The sequence below is a fragment of the Pygocentrus nattereri genome, chromosome 25 (assembly GCF_015220715.1).
Source record: "Pygocentrus nattereri isolate fPygNat1 chromosome 25, fPygNat1.pri, whole genome shotgun sequence".
Taxonomy (NCBI): domain Eukaryota; kingdom Metazoa; phylum Chordata; class Actinopteri; order Characiformes; family Serrasalmidae; genus Pygocentrus; species Pygocentrus nattereri.
In genome coordinates this window covers 9,451,660-9,474,531 of record NC_051235.1, presented here as the reverse complement: position 1 = coordinate 9,474,531, position 22,872 = coordinate 9,451,660, and the positions used below count along the sequence as shown (strand labels likewise).

The window sequence follows — 22,872 nt, the reverse complement described above, 5'->3', positions numbered from 1 at the left end:
AGAGTTTGTGTGTTCTATTATGATCAGATGTTATTCTTTTAAAAACTATTCTAACTTGTTACAAATAGATATATTACCATATTTCATATTACTATTATTAACCATAAATATGATCCATAAAAAGGTTAAATATTGACCTATTGTATAAATTGTGTATCAATATTCTATCAATACTCAAGTCTAACAGGTGTCAGCAAATGTGATAGCAATTTTTGTTTAGATAATAAGGATGGGCAATATGATAATATTCTGTTGTAGGTGCAACACACACATATGTACGTGTGAGTGTGTACATGTGTGCTTGTGTGTGTATGTATTGTACGGGAATATCTTTAAAAATACACTTAGTTTTGTTTTTTTTTCTGTGTGTGAATGACAGTTTAGACATCATATATATATATATATATACACAGTATATATAAAGTTTGGACCCCCTTTTGCCTTCAGAACTGCCTTAATTCTTTGTGGCATACTTTCAACAAGGTGCTGAAAACATTCCTCAGAGATTTTGGTCCATATTGACATGATAGCATCACATAGCATCACTGATGCAGATTTATCGGCTGCACATCTATGATGCGAATCTCCCATTCCACCACATCCCGAAGGTGCTCTATTGGATTGAGATCTGGTCACTGTGGAGGCCAGTGGAGTACAGTGAACTCATTGTCATGTTCAAGAAACCAGTTTGAGATGATATGAGCTTTGTGACATGGTGCATTATCCTGCTGGAAGTAGCCATGAGAAGATGTGTACACTGTGGTCATAAAGGGATGGACATGGTCAGCAACAATACTCAGCTAGGCTGCAGCATTTAAACAATGCTCAATTGGTACTAAGGAGTCCAAAGTGTGCCAAGAAAATATCCCACACACCACCAGCAGCAGCCTGAACCATTGATACAATGCAGGATGGATCCATGCTTTCATGTTGTTTACGTCAAATTCTGACCCTACCATCTGAATTGTCGCAGCTGAAATCGAGATTCGTCAGACCAGGCAACATTTTTCCAATCTTCTGTGGTCCAATTTCGGTGAGCTGGTGCGAATTGTAGTCTCAGTTTCCTGTTCTGAGCTGACAGGAGTGGCACCCAGTGTGGTCTTCTGCTGCTGTAGCTTCTTCTTCAAGGTTCGACGTGTTGTGCATTCAGAGATGATATTCTGCATTCCTTGGTTGTAACAAGTGGTTATTTGAGTCTTGCCTTTCTATCACCTCTAACCAGTCTGCCCATTCTCTGAACTCTCACATCAACAAGGCATTTTCGTCCACACAACTGCTGCTCACTGGATATTTTCTCTTTTTCGGACCGTTCTCTGTAAACCCTAGAGATGGTTTTGCGTGAAAATCCCAGCAGATCAGCAGTTTCTGAAATACTCAGACCAGCCCGTCTGGCACCAACAACCACGCCATGTTCAAAGTCACTTAAATCACCTTTCTTCCCCGTTCTGATGCTCGGTCTGCACTTCAGCAAGTTGTCTTGACCACATCTACATGCCTAAATGCATTGAGTTGCGGCCATGTGATTGGCTGATTAGCTATTTGTGTTAACAAGCAATTGAACAGGTGTACCTAACAAAGTGGCCGGTGAGTGTGTGTGTGTGTGTGCATGCATATATATATATATATATATATATATATATATATATATATATATATATAAAAAGGTTGGACCCCCTTTTGCCTTCAGAACTGCCTTAATTCTTCGTGGCATACTTTGAACAAGGTGCCGGAAACATTCCTCACAGATTTTGGTCCATATTGACATGATAGCAATGTGTAGATATATCACACCAAAAATGAGTCTTATCAAATAGCAAGCTGACATGCTATTTAAGACTAGGTATGGTATACTACTAATTATACCACAATAATGACATTGTTAAATTATCACACCTTTTTGCTCAAACTGCAAACACAAAAAGAAGAATTCCACAAGGTACTGGAAACGTTCTAATAGGTTTGCTAGACTAAACAAAAACAAAAGCTCTGATGCCATCTAGAGGAAAGGGGAGGTACTCACAGCTGTTGCCAGGGGGCTGCAGGGGATGGTTGGTCAGCTGGCACCAGCCTACAGGGAAGATGTCCCTGGAGTCATATTCACACCAGTAATCGAAGGCTCCTCGCCAACCGTCAAACATTACAAAGATTTCCTGTCCGCGCACATCGCCAATGGTGGCGGGGCAAATGAGGTAGGGGTTCTTCTTATCCACTGCTTCCAGCTTCATGCCTGGTTTAAAATGGTTGTGCAAGGGTCTCGGCGGCTCCTGCCAAATACCAGAAGAAGAAGAAGAAGAAGAAACACAATGTAATAATAATAATAATAATAATAATGCATTTAGAAATACAGTCGTGTTCTAAAGTTGGAAAGTCAAAGGAAAAGGAGAGAAAATCAAACTCTACTCTTGCTTCAGATCTGAATGAAGCCACAGGCATTTCTGTCCATTTTTCCACTGTAAGAAGACATTTAAGAGGTATGCATCTGAAAGGATGTATACTTGACAAGAAAACATTACCGATAAAAGGAAAAGTCGCTGGTGTTTTTAGAATATCGGACTGACTGTCCACCCACAAGTCCGAACCTTAAAATCAATGAATTTGTTTGGATTACTTGAATTGTAAGAAGCATAAAATGCAACCAACTTCCAAGACTGAACTATGGAGGTGTGGAAAAATATCCCTGCAGATTTCTTTGAAAAACTGAAAACAAAGAGAATGAAAGCTGTAATAAAAGGCAAAATATAGGCCTACTACAAACTGAATTACTGAATAACCGACATTATAATTAGTTGTTGACACTTCTGTGTAATCTTAAAGATATGTTTTCTGCTTTGTATCCTGATGCTTAAATATGAATAACTTGTACCTAATGGCCAGAAATTGGAAATTAAATAGTTAAAAATCTCTGGTCTGTTTTTATAAAAACATTATTAAAACAGTGACTCCAAACATTTGGATGATAGTGTACATTTATGGCACATGGCAGTGTTACATTCTGATGGCACAATCTGGTAAAGAACTGATCTACATTTTAAGCAACAGTTAACCATTAATAAGTTTCTACTGTAGTACACACAAAAACTGAAAATGAATACATTAGATAGCTTCTAGAAAATAATATTTGACTTGCAGCATATTTGGTCAGATTCTGAAGAAGACATCAATACAGATATATATCAAATCTTTTGTTGCCCCTAAACAAGCTTTTTAATCAGGAGCTGTAATGGCAGAACTAAACAAACTGGAACTGACCAGAGACGAACACAATACTACTCAACAAAAAGCATGGGCAGTAAAATGCTTTACAGACTGACTGGAACAAAGTGACATCCAGTTAATCTGAACAGCACTGAAAAAGCTCAGCTGAACATGATATTGTGAGTTTCATGTCTATCAGTAAAACATTACATTTTTGGCCGCAAGGAACTGCCAATATTAAAGCACGTTTGATACAATGTTCAAGACTTTTTTGCTTTACTTTTACATTTATTTTGCAGAACTGTTGTACAAAACTTTAATATATTTATAATAATATACTGATATACACCTTGCTAATAAAAGGTTGGACCCCCTTTTGCCTTCAGAACTGCCTTAATTCTTCATGACATACTTTAAACAAGGTGTTGGAAACGTTCCTCAGAGATTTTGGTTGGTTATTTGAGTTACTGTTGCTTCTATCATCTAGAACCAGTCTAGAACCAGAACCCTGCTGTAGCTTCTTCTTCAAGGTTCGACGTGTTGTGCATTCAGAGACGATATTCTGCATTCCTTGGTTGTAACAAGCGGTTATTCGAGTTAGTCTTGCCTTTCTATCACCTCGAACCAGTCTGCCCATTCTCCTCTGACCTCTCACATCAACAAGGCATTTTCATCCACACAACTGCCGCTCACTGGATATTTTCTCTTTTTCGGACCGTTCTCTGTAAACCCTAGAGATGGTTTTACGTGAAAATCCCAGTAGATCAGCAGTTTCTGAAATACTCAGACCAGCCCGTCTGGCACCAACAACCACGCCACGTTCAAAGTCACTTAAATCCCCTTTCTTCCCCGTTCTGATGCTCGGTCTGCACTTCAGCAAGTTGTCTTGACCACCTCTACATGCCTAAATGCATTGAGTTGCGGCCATGTGATTGGCTGATTAGCTATTTGTGTTAACAAGCAATTGAACTTGAAAAAACCTTCTTTACTTTTAATGTAAGTCAATGGAATCAGAATTTTGTCCAAGATGTGTCCGAGTTTGGGCCATTTCTTGCTGTCCATTCATTGTGAAAGTTACACACATTGTAGGGCAACATTTTCAGATTATGGCAAACTGAAACTGAAAAACGACAAAAAAGGAGATATGAGGTTTTGTTCCAACAACAGCCATATATATGCTGCTTTTTTATTACTGGTGTCAGAGGCCTTCACTCCTTAAAATCAGTAACAGCACTGATCTTTCTTGTCAACTACATTGTCTTATCAGCCAGACCCTAATTCTAGCAGCATCAACTGTAAGCAAGGTTTAGAGAATGTTTTAGACCATGTGCAAGTCTGCCAAGTGTAACAGAGTGATGTATATACAAAGTCATTATACAGTTCATGCTCACTGTCTCAGGGCTAACAGCAGGTCAGACATGTTGGGACAACAAAAAGGATTTCATGGTGATGTGACCTGACAATCCGCTTAGCTCTACAGTTCCTGTGTTTACCTTTTTAAAGGCTAAGGCCGGGGCTACCTCGGCTCCACTTAATGTTCTTAACAGGAACATGGGCCAAGAGGAGGCATTCATTCTGAAACCTGAGTAAGAGAGGGGTGGGGGGTGGGGGGACACGACACAGAAAAGCATGTAAGTCTATATCAACATTATGGCATGGCATGTTTCAAAAGGACAAGGATTCAACTTAAAGGCCCATATCATCTGAAATCAGATTTCACTCACATGTCTGAAATAAAACACGTTTTGATGCAGTGTATAAACATTGTAATAGTTTAAAAAAACTTACCTTTCACTCCCCTGCCCATGCTGTTCTTATGAAGGCAAACTAAGCTGGCCATTTTAAATGCACTGTTTGAGTGATGTGACAAAAACAATGCATGTTTGTGCATCAAGCAGGCAAAACATAACCAACATAGTCTAGTCATAGTCATACCAACAGCACATCTAAGAGTGGGATATATTAGACGGTTCTGGATGTCCAACGCACAAGTTTAGTGACTTCCTTGCTCCCAACACACCTGATCCAATGTATCAGCTCATTAATAACACAAAGTGAGTTGAAAAGGGGCTGTTAAAACAAGGAAAATATTCAAATGTGGTCAGGACAGTGGGTCTCCAAGTCCAGGGCTGTGAATCCTGCCTTAAAGTATGTCATTTTCTACCCATCCAAAGCCAAAAGACATAGTGAAATGCGCTGTGGTCAAAACGCCAAAGCACACATCTAATGTTACTTCAGTGCATCAAAAATAAGACATGAATGGAAAATAAACATTTTTATGTCCACCATGACATGGCTTTGGAGACTGCTGTGCTGTTTTTTCCCACCTTTGACGAACTTAAGTTAAGTGCCTTTATTGGGCAAACATGCCTGTGGAAAGCAGAAGGATGCTTTACAGTCTATAGTGAAAGGTGTTGCAGTGTTGGTTGTGATTATGTATATCAAGCATTCCGTTTGATTGCTACTGTTTTGTATTAACACAAGGGTGGAAGTGTTGGGTGAAGAAGGCTGCCAGGAATAGGATACAGTCTGACATGGACTCAGAAGTAAATTACCATGTTTGGAAATTGTATTTACCAAATTGGCAAACACACTTTTTCACAGGCCTACCCCACGATTTATTTCTGCTGTCAAAGAACAAGGTTCTTCAGTTTTGGTCCTGGAGGGTCAAATTCTTGCACAGTTTGGCAATCAACTCATCTGTTAACTACTGAGGTTGGTAGGTGTGTCTGCCAAACTAGCACGGCCCCTTCAGGTCCATGACTGAAGATCCCTGGCCTAGGATTACCACAACAACACCTACATACAAAAAAGAGCCAATGGCCCTTCATCCAAGTTGTGTATGGCCCAATATGATAAAAAAAAAAAAAATGAGTGCACACAAACTTCACCAACAGTTTTGTTATGCATCAATAACTTCTTTGGCGTATCTGCATGATCAAAGTTTGGTAGCAGTGTATTGAAAATAACAATAATACTTTGCACACATGGCAGTTCAATACAAAAAAAGATTTACGTACATTGCACGCAGCTGTACACTGGCATAAACCAAAACTCAAATGTCAGATTTAAATCATTGTACATTGTGCTTTTGTTTTATATACAGCTTGTGCAGAAGCCATTTCATACACTGCAATAACACAGTGTTTAAATGCTATTTTATTATTGTTATTTATCACACTACACAATCACATCATTCTACTGCCTAAAAAACAGATGTTTAGTTTATTGACATTTTATTCTTTCAGGTCAATTCCATTTCGATTTGATCACTCTAAGGTTTGGCCAGCAGAGGGAGCTGTGCACTCACTGTTCGACCTTAAACACTGCCTACGAGCACAGTCATTTTATTGGTTCCCTAGCAAAAATTTGCATGAAACAGGGAGGGATTCATGCGGGAAAATTTCATGAATGAGATGCAGAGTAGTTCATTTGTCATTAAATCGTGACTTTGATGAATGAGGGCCAATAAAGAATAGATGTGGCTTAGAAAATGAATACACTTCAAATAAATAAGTACATTAATGTTCTTCTATTGAGTAAGACAGTGATGAAAATGGGTCTATTGCCTTCAGGAGGCAAGAAACAAAGACTAGGATGACTCTTACCGAGCGGTGGCTGCAGCATGTCCCCACCTCTCTCACATGTGCCCACAGGCTGAATGTCAGAGGAGTCAACCAATCGCCAGAAGTCGTTCGTACTGTCGCTGCCATCCAATCGCAGACGCAGTCGCATTCCCATCGTACCCATTACAGTGGCGATGCACATGGAGGTGGGGTTCCGTGGGTCATGCGCCTCAACTTTCATACCAGCTTTGAAATCATTAGAGGGAGGAACCCTGGACTGAAGACATTGAACATGAGGGGAATAAATAGAGAATCATTATTCAAAAATGGCTCATAAGCCACCTGAGAATGCTCTCAGGTTGAAGCTGATATAAACACACATGACATTAAATATAAATACAACCGCAATTCCAAAAAAGTTGGGACACTGCAAAATGTAAATAGATGTAAATGAAAACAGAATGCAATGATTTGCAAATTTCATATACCCATATTTTATTCACAACAGAACACAGAACACATATCAGATGTTGAAAGTGACACATTTTTCCATTTAATGAAAAATATTAACTCATTTAGAGCTTGATGGCAGCAACGCATCTCAAAAAAGTTGGGACAGGTACTAATAAATGGTACTAATAAAAAACAGCGAGGGGAGCAATTTGCAAACTCAATGACTGGGTATAATAAGAGCATTTTAGAGAGGGAGAGTCTCTCGGAAGCAAAGATGGGCAGAGGTTCACCAATGTTTGAATATCCCACCATCTACAATACATAATATCACCGGAGAATCTGGAGAAATTCCTGGGACAAGGTCGGCAGTCAATATTTGATGCTCATGATCTTCGGGCTCTCAGGCGGCACTGCATTAAAAACACCCATGATTCTGTACTGGAAATCACTGCTTGGGCTCAGGAATACTTCAAAAATCATTATTTGTGAGCACAGTTTGCTGTGCAATACACAAATGCAAGATAAAGCTGTACCACGCAAAGAAGAAGCCATACGTCAACATGATCCAGAAACTCCGTCGTTTTCTCTGGGCCAAAGCTCATTAAAATGGACTGAGGAAAATGGAAAACTGTTCTCTGGTCAGATTAATTAAAATTTAAAACTCTTTTTGGAAACCATGGACACTGCAGACTCAAGAGGAGCGGGACCATACAGCTTGTTATCAGCACACAAGTCAACAGCCTGCATCTCTGACTGTATGGCACAGGAAGTTTACATATATGGAAAGGCATTACCAATGCTGTATAGTATATAGAGGTTTTAGAACAACATGTGCTCCCATCCAGACAATGTCTCTTTCAAGGAAGGCCATGCATATGTCAGCAGGACAATGCCAAACAACATACTGCATCCATCACAACAGAAGGGCTTTACAGAAGAAGAGTCCGGGTGCTGAACTGGCCTGCCTGCAGTCCAGACCTTTCACCAACAAAAAAAAATTTGGCACATCATGAAAGAAAAAATCCAGCAAAAAAGATCCAGGACTGTTGAGCAGCTAGAACATCAGAAAAGAATGAAACAACATTCCTCTTGCAAAACTCCAGCAACTGCTCTCTTTCCTTCCCAGACATTCACAGACTGTTGCTAAAAGAAGAGGGGATGCTACACAATGGTAGACATGACCCTGTCCCAACTTTTTCGAGATGCGTTGCTGCTCTAAATAAGTTAATATTTTTCACGAAATGGTAAAATGTCTCACTTTCAACATCCAATATGTGTCCTATGCTCTATCGTGAATAAAATATGGTCTATCATTGAATTCTATTTTCGTTTACAGTTATTTACATTTTATAGTGTCCCAACTTTTTTGGAATCTGCAACAATTTGAGAGCTGGGACAGACCATTACTGTGACTGATAGTGGGTATAAAGTACATGACTTGCATGTTAACTGACTCGACTCAACCAAAAAGAATAATACATTTAGACTTTAATTTTTGAATAAAACTTTCCTTTTCCAATCTTGCGTGTGTCTTGCCTGCATTTTGCTATTTTGTTATGGGCAATACTACTTCAAATAACAAGCCTTTCATTTTAGAAGAACCTTCAGTCTGAAGAACAGAACAAAGCACTCCACAGTAAAAATGCAGTATTTAAGGGAAAGCAGCAAGACAGCTTGAAACAATTAGCTAGCAGTTTGGATCACAGATACACATACATAGATGACATGTTGGCTTCAGCCAGGTATGCCATTTTAGGGTGGCCCTTTAACACAGCTGACCTGCATTCAGTGTAACGACAGAGCTGCAGTTTAAGAAAGGGACCATGCGAAATTATACTGTTTCAGGAACACTGCCCTCAGAAAGTGCGATGGAATAATGGAGAAATCGCACCAATCAGTAGTTCATGTTTAATATGGCCATGTAGTTGGTGAAGCACCGAAAACTGATTTTGTATTAAGCTTATTTCATTAAATAACCTATATCTTTCCTTGATGTGAAACAGTTATACTAGTTTATTTACATAAGTGTGCACTGTGAGTATGAGTAAGTGTGTAAGTGTGCACTGTAGGTAACGCATGGAACATGACACACTCAAAAAAGGTGGTTCTTCAGGGGTTCTTTAGTAAAGAAAATGCTTCTACATAGAATCATGAACTCTCAAAGAACCCTTTGCATGATTAGAGTTCATAACAACAGAAGAACCCTTTTTGGTGCTGCGCAGAACCCTTTATCAAAAAGTTTCTATATAGAACCATCTAAGGCACATTCTCCACCAATCTGAAGAACGATTTAACAACACAAAGAACAATCATGCAAAGTGTTCTATGAGTGTTCATGGGTTCATACAGAACCAAATGCAGCATCTATGTATGTATATCTATGGTTTGTATAGCAAGCATGCTAGTTAGCACCATAGCTAATATAGCTGTCAGCTAATTTTAGTGGAAGTTTAATTAAGTTACTGATCACATTCCTTTTAAAAAATATTTAATATACAACAGTGTAACAAAATCTGAATGAATCATTTTATAAGTCCATTTTGAAAAGTTCATGCGATCTAATAGGCTGCAAGCAATTTCAAATGGTCCAAAAACAAAAAAAATTTCTTTAAAATGATCAATATTTTACTTTTTAAACATTATTTTATTATTTTTTTTACAGAATCTAAGTCTAGACCATAATGAGCCTCACTGAGGGTTACAGGGACAAGAAAAAGCATGAAGAAGAAAAGGAGAATCCGTGCTCCTCTGGGATGGTCCTGTTAGTGAAAGCTATCTGTCTTTATTAACATACCTGTCTAAAGCAGCTGGGGGACGCTGGTATGGAGGAGGTCTCTTTTAAATAAGCGTCCCAGTTGAATGGCTCTGGGAAACACGCATGGGAGGGAAGCACACACTCGATAAGCATTAGTCAGTTTACAATACATTAGGTTGTAGACTAACCAGCCTTGCATTTGGATAAACAAAGAGCGGCCTGTACCATCGCAAGCAGTCTGTGGGGGTGCTGCTGCATCATTGCTACCCCCTGCCTTCTCCCTTTTGCCTTCTTTTTGATCTGTGAAATTGAAGAAATTGACCATGGATTAAAAAACATTAAGACAGCGGACAAGTAGATCTTAAATAAATCAGAAGAAATGACAAAACCGTGAAACAGTTACCTTTCTGAGGTGATCTGCCCATGTTGACATCAGGCACTTCAGACAATGGATCAGTCCAGAAATACCGCTGCTAAAGCACCTGCATCCCAGACAAAACGTGGAAGAGTTAAGGAATATTCCAGCATTTCTTAACCCCAATTTTTCAAAACCATGGTCTCACTAGATATTCGCAGTTTGTGTCACCTCATTAAATGGCCTTGCCCAAGGCAGGTCTAGAGGATTGCTGGCAAAAACCCTCCATTCTGATGCAGTTAGAAAGCTAGCTAACTATAAACAGTAACAATACAAAAGTGAAAACAGCTACATTAGATAACTAGATACTCATGAGTGTATAGTAACGGTGGGCAATATGGCAAAAATGTAATATCATGATACTGCAAGAAGTTTTCAAGATACACAAAAGTTTGAAAGTTTGGCTAATTATGCTCTATTTGTACAAACACACAGTTGGGAGGTGCTCTTTAAGTACTTATGATATCTACCATATGCTCAGAAAAGCATACTGTGAAATACTGTGACGATAACAATAAATACTGTCCCGTTGCACAGCCCTAGTTTATACTGCTGCACACTAATCTGAAGCAGAAAGAGATGTAAATAACGACCACATTTGGTGGCAGTGGGGTTACTTGTGTAGTTGTGGTAAGCCAAGAAGATAACATCCCTGCTGAAAAAAACATGAATTCCATGCCAGTCTAAGCTTCTCTATGCTGGTTTATCTGGTCACCCAGCATTCACCCAGCATTATCATGCTGGTTGACCAGCATACTAGCATCCAAAACACAATGTTTGCTGGTTTTGCATGTGGCCAGCATATTAACTTTAATTGCTACTGACTGGCATACCAATAACCATAATACAACACATCATTGCTATTAAAAAAAACAAACCAAAAAAAAAACAACTATGACAGAAAATTTCACAAAACTGGTCTACAAAAACACATTTTGGACATAACAGAACAGAATTCAGCAGCTGCCTAATGCCTTGTATTACAGATAAATTTGGGGTCACTGCAATTTCATTTTTTTAAGTACAGAGATATATGAGGAATTTATTATCCATGTCAATCTACAACCCCAATTCCAATGAAGTTGGGACGTTGTGTAAAACATAAATAAAGACAGAATACGATGATTTGCAAATCCTTATCAACCTATATTCAATAGAGTACACTACAAAGACAAAATATTTAATGTTCAAACGAATAAACTTTATTGTTTTTTGCAAATATTCACTCATTTTGAATTTGATGCCTGCAACACGTTCCAAAGAAGTTGGGACAGGGGCGTGTTTGCCACTGTGTTGCATCACCTTTCCTTTTAACAACACTCAATAAGCGAACTGAGGACACTAATTGTTGAAGCTTTAGGTGGAATTCTTTCCCATTCTTGCTTGATGTACAACTGTCCCAACTTCTTTGGAACATGTTGCAGGCATCAAATTGAAAATGAGTGAATATTTGCAAAAAAAAACAAAGTTTATCCGTTTGAATATTAAATATCTTGTCTTTGTAATGTATTCAACTGAATATAGGTTGAAAAGGATTTGCAAATCATCGTATTCTGTTTTTATTTATGTTTTACACAACGTCCCAACTTCATTGGAATTGGGGTTGTACCATATACTACAGACGCAGCAGACAGAGATTAATTTCAAAAATGTTGTCAATGTCTGATCAATTTAAAGGGTGGGTGGATAGACTGCAAACATTTAGCCCTGAAAACCTGAGAAATTCAACTTAGAGTGGCTGAAATTTCACACATGGTGGAAACAGATCCAGTTCATCAATACTTCCAGGGACTCACTAACTGTGCTTATGCTGTGCAACATTCATCTGCTTTATAGCAGATGTTCATCACCGCTAAATTCATTGAGAGCAATACAAGTACCACAGCTTTCGTTCGCATTACCACATTAGCACACCAACTCAGAAACCATATTTCCAGCATTACGGAAGACGAGGATTACCTCCCCCCTGCTGCTTCCGTCCTTTTAAACCCCATTCATTTTGCCTGCAAAGACAAGAGAGCCACTAAATCTCAAATAGCTCTGCTGAAATCAAAGCACGGCACTCTTCTGCGTTTTCAGAAGGCTGACGGTAATAATTTAGTTCAGTTCCTGAAGAACGCAGACCCGCCGGATCAAAGCCTTGCTCTCACCGGTGAGTGATAAGTCATGCTTTGGCAAAAAAATTGGCCACAGCTGAGACAGCGTGAAAGCTGATGTGGAGATAGGAGCAGGTTTTTATATATTTACTGAGGCCTAAAGTCAGAGACCGCACTTTTTTTACCAGTCATAATAGCCATTAAGTACAATCTATATATTTTTCAGCATCGGGAAAAAAACAGACAGTATATACAAAAGAAAACTACACAGAAACCTAAATATACATTAAGTATTCATTTTCATTCATTCATCCACGCTTTGCCTTTATTACAGCTTCTATTCTTTACGGGAGACTTGCTTTTAGTTTTTCAAAAAGACACGTCCAGGGATATTTTTCACTTCTCCAAAGTTAGGTCTTAAAAGTTGGTTACACTAAACACCTTCAATAATGTTTAGGTCTGGATTTTAGTCAGTCCATTGCTGCTTCTTTGTTAGACTTTATTTAATTTTTTTTTGTCTATTTCTGTTTCTCAGTGAGGGCCTCTTGACAGCTACTCATCCTTTCAGACTCAGTTGTCTTCTCACAGAGGAAGGATGGACAGAAACTGAATTTTTTTCAGATCTGAAGTCCAGTTTTCTCCTCTATTCAGAGATGAAAGCTTTAAGTTCTGTTGATGTGATGGTGACTGTTGTGGTGGTCTACCAGGTCTCTCCCCTTCCTTATGCAACTGGATTATCTTTTACATAACAGTCCTAAAAGAAATATCTCCTGAAAAATAAATAATCTGTATTTAATGGCCATTTCGAATGGAAATTAAATGAATGGTGTTCTCTCAGTTTTGCACGGTACTTCAGGTGTAGCCACAGCATTCACATGCAGTGTAAGGGCACGTAACTACCTCAAAATTGCAACAAATGTCAGCCAAAATAAAATGAAAAAGTTCCCCATCTGCCTTTTCTGACAGTGCACTATATAAATGTTTGATTTTTCCCAACATGTTAAACTAAAATGTACTAAAATCTGTAGAAAAATGCATCAGCTAATTTTTTCCAATCATTAAACCCCTTTAATTGGTCTAGAATATTTACATTATGAGGAGGTTCTTTAAAATTTAAATGGTTCTTCATAGATCTGATTCACAGAAATGGTTCTTTAAAGAACCTTCCATCAAAAAGATCTTAACACAGCCCAAAGTGGTTCTTCTAAGACTAAAGAACCCTTTTCACTATACATTGCGTCTATGCAAAATAAAAGTAAACTTACAAAAACAGAAACTGCTCTATTAAAGCAATTGAACCAAAGCATTCCTCAACAGCTCCACATTTATAGAAACTTCTTACGATCTTCCAGTGGCAAGGCCAAACCCAGGTGACGCGGAGTGCAAACACAAACCTGTAATCAATTCCTACTGCTGAAGAAGCGGAGATGAAGCCTCCTCAACCTCGCACCAACATTTCTATTCACCTTCTGCTCCTCGCCACAGAAACACTGCTCTGCCGGCACTGCCGTTGTCTGTGTCAGACACTGAGTCCCATTCACTCAACTGTCATAAAGATTCCAACCTGCCGTAAAAGGCAACCGGGCCATGTGCATCCACAGGAGGCCACAGGAACACATGAAAAGGATTCCGACGCCTCCCATTAACAGACGATGTCTACTTTTTCGTGATCCCCTCCCCTCTACTGAAGGACCCCCATGCCCTCCCCTCTGTCCTAAGCCCACAGGAAGCTTTCCTTTTACACAGAGCAAGTTTACGCCCAAGAGGGAGATTCTAGAGGACACATGAATAAGGTCAAAATACTCCATACACAGCATATGATGCAGTTATAGATCACATGCAAGTTAATAATGAATATCTAGATTAGATCTAGATTTGTATTTTAAGGGTTTTTTTTAAACCAGAAAGGCTGTCTACATTAAAAAGGAGCATGTCAGCACTCTGGAACTAAACTGGTGAGTCAAAGACAATAAAAAAGATGCACTGATATAGGATTTTTCATGCGCATAGCTGTCGATGCGGATATTTATTTCTGTAAGGTTATAAACACAAATGAATAAAAAAGATACATTTAACATCAATAGCCAATTATAACCTAAACCTTCTGCTGTTCCAGGGTACAATAAATACAGTACGACACCAGAGTTTGAAATACTGGTTGAATCTGTCCGGCGCTGACATTTTATTAGCAAATATCAACATGTTCCTGATATCACTGTTCATTCTGAAAAATTAGATGAAATTATTACATAAATAAATAAAAATAAATGAATATCCGTGGATGACCCTGTTCTATCTGCTTTTCGTCTTTTGATCCTCACTTTAATCCATATTTACAACTCACAATAGCACCAATGGAGTTACTGGGACTAAATAAATGCATAAATTTGCATAGATCAGAAATGTTTTTAGTGAAAAGATACCTTTTTCACTCTTAGCACATCAGCTTACAGGAGCTACAGCAGTGAGTGAAAGTCAAAGAAAGAAAGAAAGAAAGAAAGAAAGAAAGAAAGAAAGAAAGCAAAAGTAGGGAACGAAAGGAAAGTTGTCTGACTTTTTTTAATAGATTTCTTTTGTAATTGCAGTTATTTTTGGTTTTTCTTTCAATTCACCATGCCAGACAGTACCATATACACTAGAACTACTTTGGTGAGTAGAAATTAACCATACATATGCTTATATGCTATGTTTTTTTATAATAAATTAAAATCATTTATCTAAACATTTCCCCCACATTTCTTTCTTTTGCCTCATTCTGTAACAGTGACCCACTAATCCGCTCTAATCCGCCAGTGGGCGTGTCCGACCCCGCCCACTCCCTCCGCGTACCAATCACAGCAGCGACTGAACGAAGGCGCTGAAGTGCTCCGATGCATCGCCAACATTTTCGCTAAATATCACTAATGAAAAATGAGCTAAGTGCTGTAAGGTCGCCCGTTTAGTGAATGAAACCGGAGGCAGAGAGTTTTCTGGTGTGTTTGCAAAGCAAAGCAGAAACGACGAGCACAGAAACACCGCGAAGAAAGGATGAGCCGATTCTAAAAGACCTTATACCGTAACAAATACACGAACATCAGGTTAACTGAGGCGGTGTGCTGAACTTCTGCTACTGTAAACGTGTGTAGAGAAAATTTACCCGTTTATTTCCCCTTTATTTTCACATGGTAATGGTTTGCCACCTAACAGAAACAAAAGGTGAGCGAGAGAGAGAGAGAGAGAGAGAGCGCGCGAGAGAGAGAGAGAGAGAGAGAGAGAGAGAGAGACTCCAGTGAATAACAACCGTAGACCATAGGAAGACACGGCGAAACTAAACGTGTATCTGCGCTTGCTACTCTTGCCTTCTTAGTCCGAATCACATCTAAAAATGTTGTACAAATGATTCAATACCTAAATAAGGACAGAACACCAGAGGCAGCGGGCTTACGTACCGTTTAGTCTCGGAAACCACAGCGCTTCTCTCTGCTCTCATTGGCACTCGCCGCCATTTTTCTAGCCCATCCGCGCATGTCCAGCATTAAGCAGCTACTGCAGTTCAGCAGGATCACTGGGGCGCAGGCGGGTCCACAGCAGACTGCGGACCCAGTCTCAGTGTGCTTCAGATACAGTCTAACCCGGATAACGTCTGAACCAGTAATATCTGACCAGTCGGATGGCTTGAAATGTGGCCGAGACTAGTTTTAATCCAGAGACGGTGTTAACAGTCCCTGCGTCCTGGTGCTGAGAGGAAAACGACCACACCGGCACAGCTACTCGACTAGCAGACGGCTCACTAAATGAAACGCATTGCCCAACCTTTCGCCACATTTTCTAGACACACCTGACAAAAAAGAAACCACAGCGCCCAAAAGTTACTAGAAAACTACAATAATGAGATAAAAAGCATCTAAACAAAACAGCAGTGTATTAGAGCAGAGCTTACCACAAGGCAGAGACACAGCCCACCCAATTCCACCGATTTTCCAAAGTCTCTGAGTAACTAAACGATTTGGATGCAAACCGAGTCATTCAGAGCGGTTTGATCTGAAATGTTCTGCTCTAGAGAAACTTCCCGAGTCAGAAGTGTTCAGTAGTGGTTATAGCCACCAAGCGTCTAACGCCTCTAAAGGCCCTCGGAGAAAGTTGTACGTTGAACATGTACGTTTACATGTAAAAGCCATTCATGGCACAGAGGGATACGGGTGTGGCATTGTGAGGCAAAATAGCCCCCCAAAGAAAGAAAACCTTTTTGTCCCCAGCAGATTTCGGATTTACCTCTACGTTACAATTATCAACTAAATATCAGAACACCAGTGTAGGTTCACTGGTTTTAAATAAAATAGTCACCACCATAGTTGCTGTAACTACCACTGTAAAAAACATCTAAGTTGTTCTGAGTGAACTATACAGAAATTTTGAAAAATTGTTGGAATGCCCCTTTAACTCGGGTAAGAATCAACCGAGCGTAATAATAATAGTGTTGTTTTTTATTTATCATATTTCACAGCTTTCCAAACTTATTTTGGAAATTTTAACTACGACGTGTTTTCCATAAAATACTATATTTAATTATATAATATTATGTAACGGTATTTATTAGATTAGGGTATTAAATAAGTGGGTGCAGTTCTATATCGGGTCGCTAGGTGGAACTGCACACCAGCTCTGGGCTTCATTATGACGCTGCTCCGCATTCAAGCGAAGCGCAGTTCTTTTAAAGGGGACTTCCACCGATTTTTCAAAATTTCGACATAATTTAATGATCGAGTGAATGTACTGATAAACGGTCTCGGTAAAGCTGGAAAATTACATTTGTTTATAACGCCTATCGTAACCATCGTAACCATTTCACTGAACAGCTTTATGTGAGGTTTTAGAGCCATTACACTATGCGAACGTCTGGTTCCTATCACCACCACTGTGAACTATTCTGATTTGGTCAATTTCTCTCGTATGTTGCATTTTACATTAAACCGCACTGAGTAATTTATGTACATCTTAACCATTTGATTTTGAAGGAAATTTGAAAAATCTGTGGAATTTCCCTTTGAAAGTTGGAAGCTTCAGAGGAGTGTTGGCCTTTTTGTTTAAGGCGCCATGTGTTTATCTGGGGTTAAATCTTTAAGCAAATGCAAAAACTACAATGCTTAAGAAGAACTAACAAGAATTATTACAGTTATAAATTTCACTGTAATACTACAATATCATAATATGTATTATGTAGCAACAACAAAATAACAACATACAAATACATACAAATTATTGTTATTTTTCTTGTTACATTATATTAAGGAAAAGTTTATATTATTTAAAATAATGAATTAATTAAGAGTTATTTTGATATTTAAACAAAGTAATAAACTATTGTTATGTTTCTAGCTTATACAAGCGCTGTGTTGTTCAGCGTTTCATCTTAACTATGAATACCTTTCCTGTTTATAAATGCTGGCAGCCTCTCACCCATAGTGTTTTTTTTCTATTTAATAGCTATGAAACTGACAGATTTACCAAATTATGACATCTTTAAAAGCTTGATGCCTAATAAATACATGATATAAACGTCACTCAACCTTTTTTTTAACCCCATCAGTTGTATAAAACGAAAAGAATCCGCTCAACCGAACCCCACCTAAAGTCCCACCCCTTTGGCTAATTCTCGCCGCTCTCCTGCTACGATTGGACGACGAGAAGATCGCGGGGCGTTTTGATTGGCTCACAGCCACGCCAGTCATCGCGGCGCGGCCGTGGCTCCGGCGCTGGTAGGTGGTGAATGGAGCGGAATGGAGGTGGGTAGTGTTGCAGCTGTAATGATGGGTTACCATTGCAGGTAAAGGATGAAAACATCCTTCCGCGCCCGTGAGTGCGGAGTCAGCGTGCTGCCGTCGAGGACCTGAGTGAGTTTTAACCGTCGTTTTGTTTTTTTCTTGATGTGTTTGGGAGGGGATGTGCGTGTTGTCGTGGCACCTGTTTTCCCTCACAGTCCGCGGTTTTTCCACAGACGGAGACGAACGTTAGCACATCTGTGGCGTTGCCTGCCCACACACGGACAGCACGAGTCGGACACTCTCACCTCAGAATGTCGAGTGTGTGTTTTTTAGTCCTCCTCACCCGCGACGCTCTCGAAATGAGTCAAAATTCGGACGTTACATCGCTCTTGTGTGTCTCTGTATGCGTTGCAGCCGTTAGGGAGAGCGCGTGAAGATGGTGTGTCGTGCAACAAGCTTTCCCGCGCGCGTCCCCGTCACCCCCCTAATCACCGTCCTCAGCTTCATCCTCATCCTCATCCTCGGGCAGGATGGATGAGATTCGTGGATGGCACATATAATGTAACGGTTGAACTCTTATCCACCCACGAATCGCTCAAGTGCGCGCATGCACGCACGCATACAGAGAATAACGCAGATGCGCGCTCCCGTTTACATGCGTTAAATGCACACAGGTAGCCGTTGGTGTAGAGCAGCATTTCGCCTTCATACGTCGTAGATATGGCAAAGCTCTTCGTTTTACCAAGAAGGACTCCAGTCATCACAGCACAGTAAGGCGAGGTGAGATATTGTGGTCAAGAGGGGAGAAAACAGCAGACAAAGCGTTGGATGCAGGATGGCTATAGCTGTGAATGCAGATCCTGATAACCCAGTCCAAGCCATGCGTGGAGCATATGCTGCCCATAAATAAAGCAGTCAGGTCTACCTGTTCGCCTGCTCCCTGCAGTGCATAGACTTATCATTTGATCTTTTCGAGCTGGAAAACACATTTTCACACCACCCTGCTTTGATTAGAATCACTGGGCTCTGTTCTGCCCAGTAGCCACGGCACGGCCTGCAGCTGTGGCATGGTGCCTTCCAGGAATGCTAGAATTCCTTGAAGGTTCAAAAGTGATGTGTGAAGAAAATGTACTGGTACTCATGTTGCTGCCACTTGAGCGTTTAAGTGTTTTCAGCAGCGTTTGAGTCAGCAGAAGTGTGTGTCAGTGTGTCGTATGACGACATTGGGCCGACAGTCAACAATTTCACAGTCACAAAACAAGATATTTCTGATTAATGTAAACCTTTAGATCTTAGAGCAGCACCATTAAAGGATCCTAAAATGAAAGGAAATTGAATGCAATGCTTCAGTCAGAAATCAGATTTGCACACTTTTACCCCTAACCCCAACCGTATTTGATGAGCCGAGATGTTTGATTTCTGAAGTTTGCTTCTTTTGTTTTGTTTTGAAGCTGCAGGCAAATGTTGCTGACAAGTAATGGCAGCTTATAACCAGCAGTTCAGCTTCAGACGCTCTGCCCACACGTAAATGGAGCGTCTGATGTCTGACGTACGCTAAACTGGCTAAACGTATCTGGATTTTGTCAGTTTCATTCTAATTGGCTCTCCACATGTCTGTGTGAAAGCTCTTCATGCAGCGAGTTTTCGCCGTTGAATAGGACACAAACTTTACAAGCAGCTCAGGAAGCCATGTCCTGATCCTTTCAGAGCACGATATTGTTGCTGGATTTAAAAAGAAGTTTGTGAGGTTCATGGCACCGTATGTTTAAAAGTTACTCAAGGGCTTTCTTTGAAGCATTTAGTAGCTTTTAAGCCAGATACGTTCACATTTGCGGACACATACCGTTGTGTGTTTCCATAGGTTTGTTTTTCCTTATAGCCTTGTTTTAAAATTGTCTGCCTCCACACGTCACACACACAGAACCGGTAAGCAGTAGTTGGGCAAGCCACAATATTAAACGTGCACGGCAATGAGCAGTTCTGCTTTCACAAGCTCCTACTACTCTGTCACAGTCTGATCACATAATGCGGTCTCCTCTCTGAGTGAAGCTCGTCGACACTCACAACTGCCACAGCACTGCAGAAGGAGGAGCAGAGAGAGACTTTTACCTCAAAAGGTGAAAATTTCACCTTTGTTTCACAAATACGCCTGTGTTCGTAGTCCCCATGTGTAGGAGATGAAAGGCACGAAAGCGTACAGAGCTTCACCTTGCCTAAAACACAGCCTGGCAGACTGCTAATGGGCTAAGAGGCGTATCCACTAATATTCAGATGTAAGTTTTCATTTGAAATGTTTCCAGAAAGAGTCACAGTAAATCTGGAACATGCAAAGTAAAGAATGTAAATATCTGTTATCATTCATCATAGTATCTCCTCTGTTGTTAATTTAATGCTAACATACAACAACAAAATCTCATGTTCATGCGGTCCTTATGATCGCATACTTCGCATGTCACTTAAGTGGCCTTTCTCATCAAAGTAGGCAATTTTTGCCAAAGTGAAGAGGCAAAGTTTTGGCTTGCGACACTAGCTTTGGGCAAACTGCATGTCTTAATCATCAGCATGCAAGAAAAGTCCTGTTTGGCCTCTATTTCTCATAACACTTGTCTCTTTTTTGTTTACAGGTGAATGTGCGTGTGTGTTAGTTTCAGCAAGTGAATGTTAGGAATATGGGACCAATATTGTGGCCCAAAGGGATCAGGTTTCTGGCTCCAGTGACCCGTTCTAGTGCTGACCGCTGGTGTGTGCCCTGACCTCGCTGTCATCCCCTCTCCTCTTGTCGCGGACCCGCGCCTTTCCCCCTGCCTTTCGACTTCATGAAGATTCGTCTCATCGGTGATGTGATGAATAAATTTGAGGTCCTTGGGATTGTAGGAGAGGGTGAGTGTGACATGAATGCTGTATATTTTAGACCACGCAGCTGTCTTTGTGTTCTAGCCCTGGGCTGATGATGTAATCAAACATAGCAGTCATTTTAAAAAAATCAGATATTATGCAAAATGTAGTTTTTTCATTCTCTTTCACACGCCACTTATTGTAATGTCTAAAGTTAGTTAAAAATATATAGAAAAGAAAGTGTTGCACCTAATTATACACTATACAACCATAACATCAGCTAATTAGCTGCTCACTTTAAACATTACATGTAAGGATTATAATGTGCATTTTTAGTTTGACAGAAAATGCTGGGCGACATGAAAATGAAACAAAGAAATTCTGGTACATGAGATCTTCTCTCGGGTAGAGAGTAAAATAGACAAGCCTGTCCAGAAAAGGGTGCCAATGCACCAGTTTGGCAACATTTTGGTTTCCAACTAAACAAACAAGGAGACGCACTTGATTTGAACAGTGTTAGATGCCGTCTATACAGAAAATAGTTCTCATTATATGTGATTAAGTTATATTAGAAGCTACCCTAGTTGATAATTATATTGTATGTATATTAACATCAAGGCCCTATAATGCTTCCATGTGGTATTTCATCACTGAATTTGGATCAGGATTATATCATTTATTGCGACAATTCTGCAGACAATAATGACTTTCCACTTGAATTTCCATTATTATCCAAGCTTAGTGTTTACTTTCGATTGCGGCTGCGCTAAGGATAAAATACAAATGGTTGTACTGCAGTTTTATTGCTACTTGTGCAATTGCAATATGCCTTGTGACACCTTAAAAACACATTTTTGAATAAATGATTGGCCTGCGTTATTATTAAAGGATTCATCCTTTTTGCATCACACGAAAGCCTTGATTCATTAAAACATCCGGAACATCTCAGCTTGGTTGGGAGATCCATAACAAACAATAAAAAAAAGCTATAGTTTGTGTTTGAGGCTCATTTGTATATTGCCATCTCCAGCTGTATTAATATTGCAAAGGCCAATATTACAGCAATGATTAACAAGCAACATATTATGCAGCTCTGCTTTCAATATGAAAAGTCCAGATACGTGACTGCTGGTGAAGTTTAGAGGCCTGAAGGTTCTCAATCCATCTTTTGTTGGATTGTGTTGCTTAAATAGGTCTGATGCATGCTTTTAAACTCCACAAACAGCATTTGGTTCATTGAAGGTAATGATGAATCTTAGATCATGAGTGTTTCCTTCAATAACTAATTAATTGCTACATGTGCCTAAATGTTATATGTGTGGATCTTAGTGCACATAAAGCACAGCATTAGTTAATATATGCTTTATGGAACTGCTGTGAATAATATAATAACAGCATCATAATGCATAGGATAATAAAAGCGTCACATAAAACAACACAAAATGTTAAAGAGAATAAACATTTTGTCCAAATAATAGCGTAGAATATTGCTCCGTGTTCAGAGTCTTCGGAAAGCGGCTTTCTTTTCTGTGGTGATGCATTATGAGAACATCCTTTGGCAAATGAAAATGAGAAATAATACAATTACATAGTATTTTAATTATAACAGTGAGAATTTGGTAACTGGATAAGACCAAAATAAATTCCTAAAACAATTCCCAAAATAATTCCACTAAGAAACTCACTATAGAGAACCTGTCTATAGAGTGGAAAGCATGGCTGCATGGACGTGAAGTCCAGAGCACATTTCTTCACACTCTCCACCACTAACCCCATTTAACGGGCGATGAGGCATGGATCTCCATGCTCTCTGTGC

General features: G+C 39.7%; 2 protein-coding genes across 8 annotated transcripts in view; one reads left to right on the top strand and one right to left on the bottom strand.

Moving 5' to 3' along the window:
- scml2 (Scm polycomb group protein like 2) overlaps window positions 1–16,430 on the bottom strand; it is a 47,380-nt gene extending 30,950 nt beyond the window's left edge. The window contains exons 1-7 of one of the 5 annotated variants that reach the window (XM_017694647.2): window positions 16,400–16,430; window positions 10,373–10,451; window positions 10,195–10,269; window positions 10,009–10,079; window positions 6,804–7,038; window positions 4,689–4,777; window positions 2,021–2,264 (exon numbers count right to left, since the gene is read on the bottom strand). In XM_017694647.2, the coding sequence (XP_017550136.2) occupies window positions 2,021–2,264; window positions 4,689–4,777; window positions 6,804–7,038; window positions 10,009–10,079; window positions 10,195–10,269; window positions 10,373–10,394 (736 nt within the window). In that variant the 5' untranslated portion in view covers window positions 10,395–10,451; window positions 16,400–16,430. Of the gene's footprint in view, window positions 1–2,020; window positions 2,265–4,688; window positions 4,778–6,803; window positions 7,039–10,008; window positions 10,080–10,194; window positions 10,270–10,372; window positions 10,452–12,343; window positions 12,409–15,908; window positions 16,239–16,399 lie in introns of those variants that run through there. The other 4 variants (XM_017694646.2, XM_017694648.2, XM_017694649.2 and 1 more) reach the window with 4 other exon arrangements.
- A 1,788-nt stretch (window positions 16,431–18,218) lies between these two features.
- cdkl5 (cyclin-dependent kinase-like 5) overlaps window positions 18,219–22,872 on the top strand; it is a 74,045-nt gene continuing 69,391 nt past the window's right edge. For all 3 annotated transcript variants that reach the window (XM_017694644.2, XM_017694645.2, XM_017694643.2), the window contains exons 1-2: window positions 18,219–18,350; window positions 20,846–21,101. In XM_017694644.2, the coding sequence (XP_017550133.1) occupies window positions 21,038–21,101 (64 nt within the window). In that variant the 5' untranslated portion in view covers window positions 18,219–18,350; window positions 20,846–21,037. The remainder of the gene's footprint in view (window positions 18,351–20,845; window positions 21,102–22,872) is intronic.